The sequence below is a fragment of the Ursus americanus genome, chromosome 7, assembly GCF_024610735.1.
Source record: "Ursus americanus isolate L20-20 chromosome 7, mUrsAme1.1.p, whole genome shotgun sequence".
NCBI lineage: Eukaryota > Metazoa > Chordata > Mammalia > Carnivora > Ursidae > Ursus > Ursus americanus.
The window spans coordinates 52,449,553-52,464,670 of NC_142133.1; the positions used below are offsets into that span (position 1 = coordinate 52,449,553).

General features: G+C 45.7%; 1 protein-coding gene across 2 annotated transcripts in view; it reads right to left on the bottom strand.

The window, feature by feature from the left end:
• Positions 1-2,739: 2,739 nt before the first annotated feature.
• Positions 2,740-15,118, bottom strand: part of NCAPH (non-SMC condensin I complex subunit H) — a 33,853-nt gene continuing 21,474 nt past the window's right edge. The window contains exons 11-18 of one of the 2 annotated variants that reach the window (XM_087863697.1): positions 14,916-15,022; positions 14,230-14,352; positions 11,723-11,833; positions 10,309-10,485; positions 9,141-9,254; positions 7,170-7,271; positions 6,698-6,773; positions 2,740-3,275 (exon numbers count right to left, since the gene is read on the bottom strand). In XM_087863697.1, coding sequence (XP_087719823.1) covers positions 6,702-6,773; positions 7,170-7,271; positions 9,141-9,254; positions 10,309-10,485; positions 11,723-11,833; positions 14,230-14,352; positions 14,916-15,022 — 806 coding nt within the window. In that variant the 3' untranslated portion in view covers positions 2,740-3,275; positions 6,698-6,701. The remainder of the gene's footprint in view (positions 3,276-6,697; positions 6,774-7,169; positions 7,272-9,140; positions 9,255-10,308; positions 10,486-11,722; positions 11,834-14,229; positions 14,353-14,915; positions 15,023-15,118) is intronic. The other variant, XM_087863696.1, reaches the window with a different exon arrangement.

Below are 15,118 nucleotides of genomic sequence, written 5' to 3' on the forward strand. Positions count from 1 at the left end.
CTATGAAGTAATCATCTCTCAGCTCCAAACCCTTCTATTCTGGCCACCTTGCAAACCACATTCTGCTCTGCCAGCCACTCCCATGTAGGTTATGCCAAGGGGAGGCACGTGAAGGAGACTGCAGGGCTGGAGAAAAAAGGACTTGCTCCTTTCCGTCTGCCTCCTGAGCTCGTGAGCGCCCCCCAGCGGCACTTCTTCGTGTGGGCAGGGGCCGTTCCCTCCCAGAGCCGCAGGTTGTAGATCTTCCAGCGCGCGTGCGCAGAACCAGCTACACCGTGTCCCTTGTCAGACGCCCCCACCAGCTGAGCTGCTCCCCTCTTCAGGGGGCAGTTTCTGCCCTCTTGAAATCTTTTTGATGTTTTCCTCTTTGTTCATTTTGTTTTCCCGCCCTGGGGATGGTTGCTTCCCGCAGTTGCTACTTGATACTTCAGATTCCCATCACACCTAGTCAACAGTTCTTTTTAATAAGTTCTTTGTTCATGTTACAGGTTTCTGCCTCCTGACTAGACTCTCACTGTTATAACTCCCACCTTTATTTTACAGAAACTCTCATCGTTACCATATAGGAGGTGATGGAGACAGAGAGGGACACTTATAAGGCAATATCCCGAATTCAGTGTTCTTGTTTATCCGTAGGAATAGGAGACGTTTTCCTGAACGGGGTTTCTGGTTTTTGACATAGCAGTTCTCCAGTGTTTTTGCCAAGAACATTTACAGGTGAAGCTGAGCATTTCAGCCCCACTGACTTCATTTCTTTTTCCACACTGGCCACATTTCTTCCTGGCACAGGGGCACTTTTCATCTTTACGTCTTCGGGTGCCCACTCTCCTGCAATTACGTTTTTGTGTCCTGATCGCTCCTTCAGCAGGAAGGAGGGCAGCTCTGATTCCTTAGTGTTTCCTTCTAGGGAATGGCCTCCCTGTTCTCTGGTTCTGTAGTATTTTTAATTCCTCAGGAACTGTCACCAGATTTCACTTTGGAAAACCCAGCTGTAAGTGAATCCCACTCATCCTTACCCAGGGAAAACGATCTCTAATGTTAGTGAAAAGATTTCTGTTATGAAAAAGTACTCTGCGCTTGGATTCAGATCTGGAACAGCTTGCTCCCAGAGCTTCCTGACAAGCAGGGAAATTTGGGAACTGTTCTATTTCCTTCCTGGGGAAATTAAAAAAAAAAAAAATCTTCCTTAGCAGAGCTCCAGAAGGTAACTTTCCAGTCAGCCATTCCCAAAGGACAAAGGAAGTTTATCTTCATTGGAAATTCAACCACCACCACCCCCCACTGCAGCTCCAGTGAATTATCTGAATTATCATTGCAGAGATGGGGCAGGGACAACATAAACCAGAAGAGACACTTAATCCAGAATGAACAATGTTGAGGTATCAACCCCCTGAGGCACTACACAGCCTATGCCAGAGATACGAATGCAATACTGTCCCATTTAATCTGACAAAGGTTTTTCTTTTCCTCCCTGATTTGAGGATATGCTCATGTGGAAATCTTACAAAGGTATGCAAATGAAACCCCAACCTTTTCTTTCATAAATCATTTTTATCCAAAACGATAAAATGTGATGAACTCAGGACTGTTAGAAGAATCCAAGGCAAACAGTTTGGTGACAGTGGAGCCCAGAGAGAACTCTGCTTCTCTGGTCAGATACGAACAGTGCATCTGGTATACCTGATGTGCACGTGAGCGAACACAGGCTCTGCTTTGCTTTACTGAACAGAATCATCCCTGGGAAAGAGGATGAGAGAGAAGTGTGTTGCACTGAGAGAGGGCACGAGCTTGGCTAGTGGCACTCCCGAGAGTAAGAGCAGGGCGGGAGGAGCAGCACTCCCCGGCATGGGGAAAGGTGTGGGAGGCCTCAGCCCCAGCAGGACAGGTATGGATCCTCACTCGGCATCACCCCCTCTTCCATTAAAGCATATTCACAAGTCTACCCTCTCAATATAGCAGAGCAGGTAACATTTTAGACACAATTTGGGAAGCACATCCTGGGGTGTGTGTTTTGTTTTGTGTGGTTTTTGGCTTAGAAGCAAGTTCTTTATTCTCAAGAGTGATCTCCAATTATATATGTCACTGCTTCTGACCCAAGATCTCTGTGTACCTACTGAATGGTGACAGGGTGCTCTGGCAGAGACCCAGGACCTGCCAAGGATAGAATTACTTGGATGAACATCTACAAGCAGAGCCTACGATCTGAGCAGCATATAACACAGGAGCTAAGAACGAAGCCTTTAGAAGCATATTACTTGGTTCAAGGTTAGTCTCTGAAGGCTGTCTGCCCTTAGGCAGGTTCTTTTACCTTGAAGTACCTATTTCTCTGTAAAATGGGAGTGATAAAAGTATGTTCCTCTCAGAGATGCTAAGAAGGCTAGGTGAAGTAATCCACAGAAGGTGGTACTTAGTAGTCACTTAACAAAGGCTAGCAATTTTTACTACCATCACTTTTCCACAGAATTCATAGGCCCAAGGGACCCAATCTGGAAATCTGACCTCCAACCAGTGGTTTCTCTCTCCTCTACTCTGCTACAAGACAATTCCTCTCAGCTCTTAAGTGCTTGCTGCCTTTAGTGGCACGTGGGTATCGTCTAGCTAACAAGACTGCATCCCCCCCCTTAAAGGAAAGGACCAGCCCTCCCTAACTTACCTAGAATGTACTCAAATATTTTGGCGGGCATTATCATTCAGCCCTCCCTAACTTACCTAGAATGTACTCAAATATTTTGGCGGGCATTATCATTCAGAATGATTTTATTTTAAGGATACACAATATATATACATTTGTAAGTGCACATATGATGTATTTTATGTACATGGCTTAGATAGCTGTTTAAAGACAACCAGTGCCTGCTGGGAAATTATTTTCTACAAAAGTGTGGAAAACAACAAAGATCAACTTAGGAGACAAAAACTAGACATGGATACAAAGTCTGGATCTAGGTTTTCATAATCAAAAACAGTATCCTTACCAGCTCGTCCCTGCTAGGTGGTCACCACAGGGCAGAAAACTTGAATCAAAGACAGAACTTCAGGGGGCTAGTTCCCAGACTGGGAGGGAGAGAAGGGAAGAGAACAGACAAAACAGCTGGCACTTTGGTAGTGGGCTACAGCCTTGCCACAGGCCTGCGGCACGGCAGCACCCAGACTGGAGACATCCTGGTCACTGAAGAAGCGATGAGCCCCCTTCTGCCAACTTTTCTCGGGCAAACTCAATCCCCTTGCCTCACCAGAATGTCGGAAAGGTCCTCGGTTCCTTCCAGCTTTAGATTCTGAAGGAAGACCAAACACATGAACTTCAGCATACTAAAAATACAAGAATCGTAACACAGATTCTAATCAAGGTAACAGGGGAATGACTATAAAGAATGAGGTTTGTCCCATGATTGTAAGTAAAATCGTTACAACAAATATAATTTGTATGATAAAGCTAATTCCAAATCCTTGCCACCTGCAGGGAAAAGAAGCAAAAAGCAAAACTTCGTTGGCACTGGTTCCTGAAACAACCTCTCTCTGTAAAGGGCCCAAGAGCTAAGCTGTTTGCTGTGGCGGGAGCTGAGAGAAGTGGATGGCCACCAGGAGACCCAAGACATGCCTGTTAGCCGTGTCCATGCGTGGCCTTCTCCAGGCCCTCCCCTCACTGCCCCATCACCTCAGCCCTAGGGATGGCCACGACAGCGCCCCTTCTCTCCCATCTATGCAGGCCTTTCCCTACCCCCCCAGCCCTTCCTCCACCGAACACCCCCACTCCCACCCCGTGACTTCCCCACCAACCGGGGCACTTCTTTCCCTCAGCACGCAACAACTGTCTGAAGCCTTGCTCGTCTAAGCTCACCACAAGCATACCTCCCCTCCCTCGGCCCCAGGGACAGGCACGACTCACGGCCCTGGCTAGTGCATCTTCCTCTACTGCTAACGATGGAGAGCTGCGATCACACCTGCCCCAAGTGTGACTTCTGCGGCTCGGGGTCGGGTTTAAGTCTGGCTAATCAGCTGCACCATGCTGGCACCGAGGACCCAGCGTCCAGCACCGCATCCCAAGCCCTATCACGCCGTGCTTCTCAGGGGAGCTCGTTACCAGAGTGGCTGATGAAGGGTCCGCACGGGAGTGAAAGACTGGGAGAAAGGCCACAAAAAGAGTCATGTTCTGGTATTAAGTGTTGTGAGGGGGCGCCTGGGTGGCACAGCGGTTAAGCGTCTGCCTTCGGCTCAGGGCGTGATCCCAGCGTTCTGGGATCGAGCCCCACATCAGGCTCCTCCGCTGGGAGCCTGCTTCTTCCTCTCCCACTCCCCCTGCTTGTGTTCCCTCTCTCACTGGCTGTCTCTATCTCTGTCGAATAAATAAAATCTTAAAAAAAAAAAAAAAAGTGTTGTGAGATTTCTCGTGGTGGCTCTAAGCTCTGAGTTACCGCAGATCCCTGTAGATGATCGTGGTCACTGACACGGCCAATGTTACCAGCCAAATTTTCTCAAATAGCCCAAAGCCAAGCCCCAGTAACGCCCTCAGTGCTCAGCCCGGTGGTTCCGGACTGGTGCATCTCCCCATCCTTCAAGCTGAGCACTCTGGGCCCCTAAAGACACACTTGATCACAGCAAAATGAACAATCCTGGCCCCGCTGTTGGGGGAAACAGAGTCGTGCTGAAGCCAGAGCATTATGCACCCCAGCGAGGCCACAAAACCATTAATGCTTTTCAGCAGGGTTTGCTTGGCCCCAGTCTACTTGGGAACCAAGTGAGGACCATCAAGCTGCTCTCTCACAGGGGAGAGGCAGGCTTCTGTGGAGACACACAGCCCAGGGCAACACTGATTCTCAGATTGGTGCAACTGAGTGAAATCAGTAACATTCTTAATTCGGACTCAAGATAAGGGTTTCTGAGCTTCGGAGACACCCATGCTTTAGGAGCCTGCTAGAACACACCCAGTGGGACAGTTCCCCAGCATCTATGTCCATAAAGATGGCACGAGGTTCCAGGCCATCAGGCAGTCACACTTCAGAATGTCAGACAGATGGATGGCTTGTATGCCCTCCTCCCCTGATGCGGGATCCTCCTGAGAGCCACTTGTGGATATCTTGTCAGGATGATAATATTATCTTTTCATTCGTTTTTGTCTCCTAGTTATTCTTTCTTCATGTAGTTTGCTTCTGACATCAGATTACTTAGGCTTTGTCAGGAATGACACAAAGACATTCTCACTACCACCTCCCACCACCATGGATGGCGTTGCATGGCCCCCAGTCCTGTCTTTATGACTTCTGCACGGGACACATTGTCTCTCCTGTTGCTGCTTCCTGCCTTCCATCCAGCAGCCACACGAATTCAGCGCTCCTGGGTCAGCAAACATCCAGAGTGGCTTGGAAGTACAAGTGTTCCCTGACAGGGGTGACATTGGGCTGTTCTGCTCATGCCTCAGCTGTGAATGCCTAGGCCCGGCAGTCGGCCCCATGGCTGGACACACCCAGCACTTACCCTGGCTCGCTGGCTCTTCCACGTTGCTTCCCCACTCAAAATCAAAACTAACTTCTGCCAAATGGACACTTACTTCTTCCTGAGTGAGGTCACGAGCTTAGAAGAGGGGGTCCCTGACTCCCAGTGGTAGGTCCACTTTGGAGAGGCTGACAGCTGAGCTGCACAGGCCGTCCTACGTGGGACCCTCTCTCCTCTGCACCTGGCAGTCAGTCCAGTCAAAGGCAGACCTGGGGAACAGAGCCGGTCATCACCGCATCACTTTCGTCATGAGGCCAGAGGTCAGACGTGGGCACTCAGGAAATCCTGGGCACTTCTACAGCACCCCGTTTTTGTCAGCATTCCAGTACAATCTGATCAATCCTCTCAAACCACACGTCGGTGTTCAGACAGGTGCCACACTCTAAGAGCCCCCTCTGAGCTCGGGGCAGGGGGGAGGGCAGAATCTACACCGGTGGTGCACGAGAGCAGCGAGGGCTAGTGACACTCTACTTCAGTGCCAACATCTGCGTTAGGGACCAGGGGCCCGGGGACACAAAGGATATCATCAAGTCTCACGTGGTACCCCACGTCCGGGCTTCTTGCTGCTGGCTGTGTGCTGGCCTGCCTCCCGGGCAGCACCAACAGACTCTTGACAAGATGGGTCCCTGCCTGCTCCACCGATAACTGCCACAGCTGCTCAGCTCTGCTGCTGGCGTGGCACCCTGCAGAGCCTGGCACACTGTCACTTTTGGCACTTCTACTGCCCCCTGATGTGACACTCTAGTCCCAAGCCCTTGTTCACAGCTCTTGGTGGTCCAGCTTGGCTGGCCACTGCCTCCATGTCTTACGATTCCCTCCTCCTACATCTGTCTTCCTTTTGTCCTCATCTGTCCTCTCTGTTCTCCACTACGTTGCCATGTGTCTTGACTTCAGCACTGTCAGGATTTGGCCTTTAAAGCCTTTGACACCCCATGATACCAAAGCACTTTATGTTTTGAAGTTGGGAACTGATAGATTGCAATTCAGCACTTAAATTTTCCCATTTGGGTTCTCCTCATTATTTTCATATTTTTCATTGCTAATGAAAATGGCCTTTTTCTAAAATACTTCTAAGTGCCTGGTTAATCCTCTGGGGTTGAAAGTACTGTGTAAGTCACTGTATTTAAGATGCCCAAGAAAGATCGGGTAAAAAACTCAAATATTGCTGTTAATAAAGAATACCCCCATGCTTATCCAATGTACCTACCTTTTCATTGGCTAAATGTAGGAGACAGGCAAAGGCCAGAGGTATAGAGAGGTTCTGAGCCATGAGAGGAGGCAGGCTGAAAAACAAAGAGGCAAGTATTTAGCTAGGTCACTGCGGTTCTAGGAACAAAGGCTCTTTCAACAAGTATGAATACACATGTCCAGTGAACAAACTAATGAGAAACAAAGAAATATTTCAGATGCATTTTATAAGCAGGTTTTTCCAGTTTCTTATTGGGAAATAAAATATCACTTGTTCCATTCCAGCCAATGGTGCAGAAAAATGCCTTTTTTTTTTTTATGCCATGTTTAAAGTTGGTCTATATTCACCCATTTTTCAATGTAAAGAAGAAACGGCAGAACTGCCACAAGTATTAAAACAGCAGACCGGTGAGGGTCTGTCACGCTAGTGGCTCAGGCTAGAGCACTCGGCTGGGGCTCAGAGGAAGGGGTGGTGAGCCCCCCGCGCTCACCGGCACGCACCTCTTCTGCAGGTCCTTCGTGAGCCCGCTGAGCGTCTTCTCCTCAGCCAACTTTCCCGCGTCCTCTTCTTTTCCATTTTCACTGTGGTTTGTCTAAAAGAAGAAGGATAGTGAGAATTCAGACATGTAGGGCCAGTTCCCTTTTGAGAAAGCAACATAAATTTCAAAGCTGTAGCTCTGAAAAGTTGACATCTGAATGAAACCAAAACATTTTCTAAGTTACATCTTAAAGAAAAGGGACCCATAAAGGGACTCTGTGCCTCAGCCCTGGACCATGAGACTGACTGCCAAGTTATGCTAAATGTGGATGTCAATGGCCAGTATAATCCCAGTAAAGGAAAAATTGCAAAGAGGCTTCTAGGTTCCTCTAAAAAAAAAAAAAAACGAAATAACAAAAGCCATGACGATTTTTAGCTTCAACTGGGCTACACAACCAAGGGCAGCAAAGAATCCATAATCTGGGGCGCCTGGGTGGCACAGCGGTTAAGCGTCTGCCTTCGGCTCAGGGCGTGATCCCGACGTTCTGGGATCGAGCCCCACATCAGGCTCTTCCGCTATGAGCCTGCTTCTTCCTCTCCCACTCCCCCTGCTTGTGTTCCCTCTCTTGCTGGCTGTCTCTATCTCTGTCGAATAAATAAATAAAAAAAAATCTTTAAAAAAAAAAAAAAGAATCCATAATCTGTCAGGCAAGCAGTTATCAAAGGATATCGTGTTTGGTATTTGCATTAAAATAACCCAGAATGTGTATACGGTGAGAGGCATGGGGTGACAGGACAGGATGGGGGACAGTATAGATAAAACAGTGATAATGACTGGAAGTAGGTGTTCACTATACTATTCTCTCTCTACTTTTGAATATGTTCTTTCTTTTTTAAAAAAAAATTTATTTGAGAGAGAGTGAGAGAGCATGCACAAGCGGGAAGAGGGGCAGAGGGAGAGAGAGAGAGAATCTTCAAGCAGACTCCCCACGGAGGGTGGAGCCTGACTCGGGGTTCAAACCCAGGACCCTGAGACCATGGCCTGAGCCGAAATCAAGAGTCAGATGCTTAACCAACTCAGCCACCCAGGAGCGCTGTTTGAATATTTTCATGATAACGGATTTTTTAGAAAAAGAATAAATCCTTCATCAACCAGAATCCCTGAAGGAAAAAGTACTATAAATCATTTAAATTCAAAGTTTAAGTAGAACCCCTTTCCTACTTCTTAAAAAGCACATTTGTATCCTATTCAGTTTCAGTTGATAAAACCTTATGAATATGACTGAAGCTTTATCTGATATCCATGACTACACGACTTAGGGTCCTCAATCAAATCATGATTTTCACTTCTTAGCTAGCAGGAGAAGGTTTGAGAGAACAGGTTGAGTTTAGAAAGCTCAGAACATCGCCGGAGCAGAAGAGGTCCAGAAGAGAGGATGGAAGGATTCTGGTTAACTGAAAGTTCATTTAATTGGAAAGAGTTAGTCAATATTTCATCTTGTTCTGAAGGAGAAAGAGACCATTTGACAGCAAAATAATTTTTTTTTTTTACTACTTTTCTACTTAGAATACATATCAAAGGGTTTAAACATTTTATGGCACATGAGATGTTAGCATTTGCTTTCCAAAAGCGTCATTCATCAACCTAAATGGACAGCAACGAATATGTACACCAAATTTTTCCTCAACTCTGTTTAATTGTTTAATTACTAAAGCTGCTACTTTAAAGCAGTATGAAATGCTTTGATTTGTATTTTGTGATTACCAGCAAGGCTGAATAACATCCCATGAGCTAGTCTACCATCTGTATCCCCTTTCGTGTGACTTGCGTGTTCATATACTTGGCTCATTTCACTTTCAGAGGGGTGAGATCTTCCTTGTATTTCTGAATGAATGCTTTCTGTATTCACCCTATTGTAGCCTTTACCACGAGCCATTCTGCTCCCACACACTGGGCACCTAGAGAGTGAGCAGCACACGTTACCTCTGTGTCTGCTTGCTTGGAGAGCTTGGTCAGCAAACCCCACATGCTCTGCTTCAACTTCTTCATGTCCATCCTTTTGGCAGTCTTGGCATAATGAATTTCAATTTTATTTACCTGAAATAGATATGTGATAAAGTAAAATTAAGCCAAATAAAGAAACATGTCCCATCAACCCATTGTGAAATCAAAAGTCTGGAGTTTAAATAAAGAATCTGGTTTAGTCTTATCAAAGAAGTCACAGAGCTTCCTTTGGATATACCAAAACAGAGTGCCTCCTTTCAATCAAATTTCTTGTTGATCAAGTGCAGTCTACATTAAGACTAACCCGGAATTCCAGTGTAAAAGAGACAGGTCAATCAAATATTTATGAAATCACCAAGCCTGTCACCTGGTATGGGACAGATGCTTAATGCATGATCATTTCATATTGAATCTGGCCAAGATTTTCTTTTTTTTTCTTTTTTAAAAACATTTTAGGGGCGCCTGGGTGGCTCAGTCGTTAAGTGTCTGCCTTCGGCTCAGGCGTGATCCCAGCGATCCGGGATCAAGCCCCACATCAGGCTCCTCCGCTGGGAGCCTGCTTCTTCCTCTCCCGCTCCCCCTGCTTGTGTTCCCTCTCTCGCTGGCTATCTCTCTCTGTCAAATAAATAAATAAAATCTTTAAAATAAATAATATATAAATAAATAAATAAATAAATAAATAAATAAATAAATAAATAAAAAACATTTTATTTTTAAGTAATCTCTACATCCAACATGGGGCTTGAACTCACAACCCTGAGATCAAGAGTCTCATGCTTCACAGACTGAACCAGCCAGGCACCCCAGGCCGAGATTTTCTAGAGCCATATAGCTAGCCTCACCCAAACAGCACAGAAACCCATTTTCCCTGCCTGCAGCCTTCATTCAGATCCTTTACCACTTTGCCTCTAGTCATATGGTTTATCACCATCTCTGAAGAGACGGCTAGTTCCACACAAACTTAATTAGCCATCAGCTCATTCTCAACATGGCCCTACTTAAGAGTCAGCCACCTGGAGAGTAACAGGTTAAAACCAAGAAAGGAAAAAAAAAAATCAAGTCCAAACCAGTGTGACTCTCATATAGGAGGAAAATTAAATAGATCTCAGGCAACCAATCTAACATAATTCTTGGCTTTCATCTTTACCTTCTGAGGCTCAGCTACCAGATTCGACTCCCCATAAGTGGTGATGTCCAATCCTTGCACTTCAGGCACGACACCATTCTCTTGTGCTGTCTTAGGTGGCTGGCAGGATGTAAGGTCAAAGGTTCCAGCTGGTCCCACGAATAAGTCATCCGACTCTTCGTAATCACTGTCAGCAGCCTGGGCAAGGAAACAGATTTTCAAGTTTGGCAGAAGCTGCCTGAGAGGCTTCGAAGTACCCTTGAAAAAGACTCTGTATTCACGCATTAAAAGTAAAGCATCTGAGAGTTCATTACGTGAGTCAAGCCTAGGATGGACTTCAAGGTGTCTCCAGTTATCTTCCTGTTACACATAAACCCTATGAGGAAGGTATCTGTTAACTAAGACCTCTAGAGCAAGTTAAAAGGAATAATCGCAACTATCCGTGTCCCTCTTAGCTTCTAGCCAATTTAAGATTTCATTTTATGGAAAGCATTTCCAAAACACCAGGGATCTGACCCACATGCCTCACCCAATGTGAGCATAAGAGGTGCCGGGGGTCACCAGCCGGCACAGAGGTCCTGCCTGGGAGCTGTGAAAAAGTCATTCTTGCACCAAGCCCAGTAGGAATGGGTCAGATCTCTGGGCTGGGGCCTAGGACTTGGTTTTTGAGCAGGCTCTCTGGGTGATTCTTATACCCCCTAAAAATGTGAGAGGCACTCGCCAAGAGATCAGTCTGGATTTTCACTAAAAGGTAACAACCCTACTCTCCTCCAAGGAAGATGATAAGGGGAACAAACTATTCTTCAGTTCTTGTCCCTCTCCCCACAGGGACACAGAGGAGACCTAATATTTTTCCCCTTTCTGTTATTCACATTTGCCATCTCATTAGTGGACTCACAAAAGGAATAGTGAGATTATTTAGTCTAAACCAAGATCTAAAGATGGGGAGTGGCTTGTATAAATTCACAACATAAGAACCAAGATCAGAGCTACAAGCCCAGTCTCCCAAGGCTACCGCATAGACTTTTCCCTTTCAGACCACACCATCGTCACACGTCTATATGTCCTGTCTCCCTAGGCAAAAATATTAGCTCCTAAAAAAATATTAGCTCCTAAAAGCAAGGAGTATTTTCCTCTGAAATCCCAAAATAGCCAAAATAAGTGCTTTGCAAACGCTAAAGACATTGACTGGTTTATTGGAGTAGGACCATTCCCTTTCCACATACAGGGCTTGAGGTAAAGCAGGCCAAGGTTTTGGCTGTTTCCTCAGCTTTGCTCCATTTCCTGATGCCTGGGGGGGCAGGGCAGGCAGCCACATGCCCCCACCTGATTCAGAATTTCCTACAGCCTTCCGCCATGTAGGAAAGAGAAGGGATGGGGTACATGAAAGGCTCTTCCACTTACAAGAGAGGACAGAGCTCTTCTCTCCTCTTACCTGTAATCCAGGGCAAAAGTTGGAGGTGTCATTAGGGTTGTTGTAATCATAGTCTCCAATTTCTTCATAATGTTCAGTTCCTGCTCTCTGGCCTTGGGCCATCTTAAGTAACTAGAATGAAGAAAAGAACAACTGCACAAAGCAATTTCTAGAAAAGCAGCTCTAACCTAGGTTGGATAATAACCTTAGTTTTTTGGGTTTTTTTTTTTTTGGTAAAGATTTTATTTATTTATTTATTTGACAGAGAGAAAGAGAGAGCAAGCGCGTGCACAAGCAGGTGGACTGGCAGGCAGAGGGAGAAGGAGGCTCCCTCCGTTCTAGAGCAAGCCCCAGGGTAGCAAGGCTTGGAGACTCCATCCATCCCAAATATACCAGAGCAGCCGGTTTGCAATTAGGTCTGCACACAACTTCATTTGAAAAAGGGTTCATTAAAAAACAAAAGTGCCTGTAGCTATCTGAAAAGAAGTCAACTTGCTGCCACTCAAACAATTCTGAAAGAAAACCCACTCAAAATTTTAATTCACAGACAGCCTGTTCCATTTCTGGGGCAATCACTGCTCCTACATAGCTGTACGGAGAAACATCCAGCTCTTCGCCCTGTCATTACACCCCCAAGCCCTTGTTCTGCCTTCCAGAGCCTCACGGAACAAGTCTGCCTCCTCTTTGGGAATGCCTGTGACCACAGCCCTTCAGATATTTGCTGGCCATTAGACCAGTGGTTTTTACTTGGGGTGTGTGTCTTTGGGGTGGAGGAAATGAGGCTGAAGGTATGTACAATTTACAAAGCATACTGAGTATTTTAATACAACGATATATTCCAAAAGCAGCCAAAAAAAACCCCCTCACAATGTTTTTATAATACAAATCCAAAAATAATATTCAACAATAGGTATTTATTGACTTAAGAAAAGTCCTCTTTCTTCCACAGTTCCTCATAGGACACCATTTCTAAATCCCTCTCCATTTAGGATACTCTCCTTCAGGCACACTCTAAATTGTCCATAGTCTACAGGAAGTGTTTCAGGAAGGGGACGTGACCCCCTTGTGTATCAGCTGGTTGCTACTAGAATCCCCCTATAAGATATTAAACTGGATGGTTGATCTGTATGGTCTCAAGACAAACAGTGCTTATTAATCCAGCATTTAGTTTCCAGGGTGTCCAGAGTTTAATAGTCATTTTCCCTGTGTAGCTCTGTGGGAAGGACAGGGATCTCCAGCTCCTGCTACCTGGCTGCCCTACCACACACAGTGACTCTGACCCTGTGGACAATCTGAAGCAGAAGTTCTTTCTTCTGTAAGAGATAACTCAAAAAAACAAACAAACAAACAAACAAACAAACCACCACCACCACCCCTGGAATGTAATGACCTAATGAATATGCAAATCCCCACCTAAGGCCACAGTCTTCAAATTCTCTTGAGGGAAGGGGGTGGCTTGCGGCCACAGAGAGCAGCTCCAGGCTGGGCGAGGATTGGTAGAAGTGTCCTACCATCCTGCTCTTCTGCGGCAGGGCCCCATTTTCCCATTAGAACACGATGACAGGGCTAGCATCTAACCAACACTGACCACAGCCATCATTTCTACTACTGCTACAACTTCGTATTCCTTTCTTCATTTGTAAGAGTATTTCTGTTAAGTAAACAGTACAGATTAAAAAGAAAAATAAATTTGTTGGTTTATAAAAACACAATGAGAGATAGTGAATTCAGGGAACTGTATGCATTATGATTAAGGCACTGTAGAGAAACAGGCAAAATAAGGAAGAGGAAACTGAACACAGTTTGTGTCTATGACACCACAAGACCAGAACACCCAGGAATGCAAATGAGCAGAGGTTCCAGATAAAACAGAACTTAGCAGGAGCCGCTGCCTGGTAACTCTGGCAACAGGGACCTGCGCTTGCTACCGGCATCGCCAGAAGAGCCACGGGCAGATGAAGTGAACAGCCACTGGGATCCAGTACCCGATGGCCTAGATGCTCATCGGAACAGAGGAGCCTCCTAGGAGCCCAGGAAGGTTGCACAGCAGCAGAGAACTCCCTGAGGACTGCACGGTCAGGTGCTTGGCACCCACATTACCCCACAAGTCACAGTGGGGCTTGTGTCTACACCTTGACCATGAGGAAGGCAGTGTGGCCTGGCTAGTGAATCCATAACTTCAATGAGAAGGTGAGAGAATCAAGAAATAACTATCATCTTGTAAAAACCTCAACGAAAGACTGTTTATCCCCCTAGCATTTCAGCACATAGGCCTCACCGGCCACCCAGCAGTCTCGCCAGTATTTCCAAGTCTTTAGTGCGTGTCTATCCCCTAAGCAGTCCCTTTAGCTTTGCTACACCTGTTGCATCTCCAAGGGACGGCCCCCGGCCAACACATTCCCCTCCCCTCGCGCTCTCCCTTTCCTTGAAGGCACGGGCTGATGGTCACACTGCCAACCATCTGATGCCTCCCATGTTATCAGCACGTTCGACAGCAGCAGCCTGGAGGAACCACGGAGCAGCCTTACCCTGGTGCCTGGTTTGAGATGCAGCTGGACAAGATGATCAATCTCGTAGAGGAAATCCGTGGGAAGAGTTGTGGCTTTCCAATTCTGGTTCTCCAAAGTGGACTTGGCCAGAATAGTAGAAACCTATTAATTAAAAAACAAGTTTTTAGGCATTTTTTTTTTTTTGAGAGTGAGAAATCAAGAGAGCACACATGGGGGGGAGCAGTGGGAGGGTGGCAGAGGGAGAGAGAGAATCTTAAGCAGGCTCCATGCTGAACACAGAGTCTGTTGCAGGGCTCAATCTCATAACCCTGAGATCATGATTTGAGCCAAAATCAAGAGTTGGATGCTTAAGCAACTGAACCACCCGGGCACCCCTAAGCATCTTTAAAAGAATGGTCAAAACATATATATATATATATTTTAACTAGCTTGGGAAGGATTTGGTCAGCACTAGTCTACTGTCAGAGTTCCCAGTTCTGTGTAAAAGACTGATTTTGCTAGATATTATTCATATTCTAAACTTGATTTTATCTGCCACTGAGTTCAGAATTATTTCTTAATTCCTCCAGAGTTTGAGGGAGAATGAAACCATCCATTTACTCTAAAACTTAAATTTGTAATGAATTAAAAAAAAATCATATCTGAAAAGAAGAGTGAAAAGAGCAATTTAAGAAAGCATAAATGCTAATAAATCTAGCACAAACCTTTGTTTTTTTAAAATATACATCAAAGTCAATATCATCGTCAAAGTCAATTTCAAAATCTTTCTTTGTACTCTTCTTTTTGTTCTCTGATTTAGAGGAAGCATCATCTGCAGAAATGAACACAGATGTCAACACTGTTCACCTCCGTGGACAATATTATGTACCCATTTTGCAAGATCTTATCAACCGCAAAAATGCTCGGC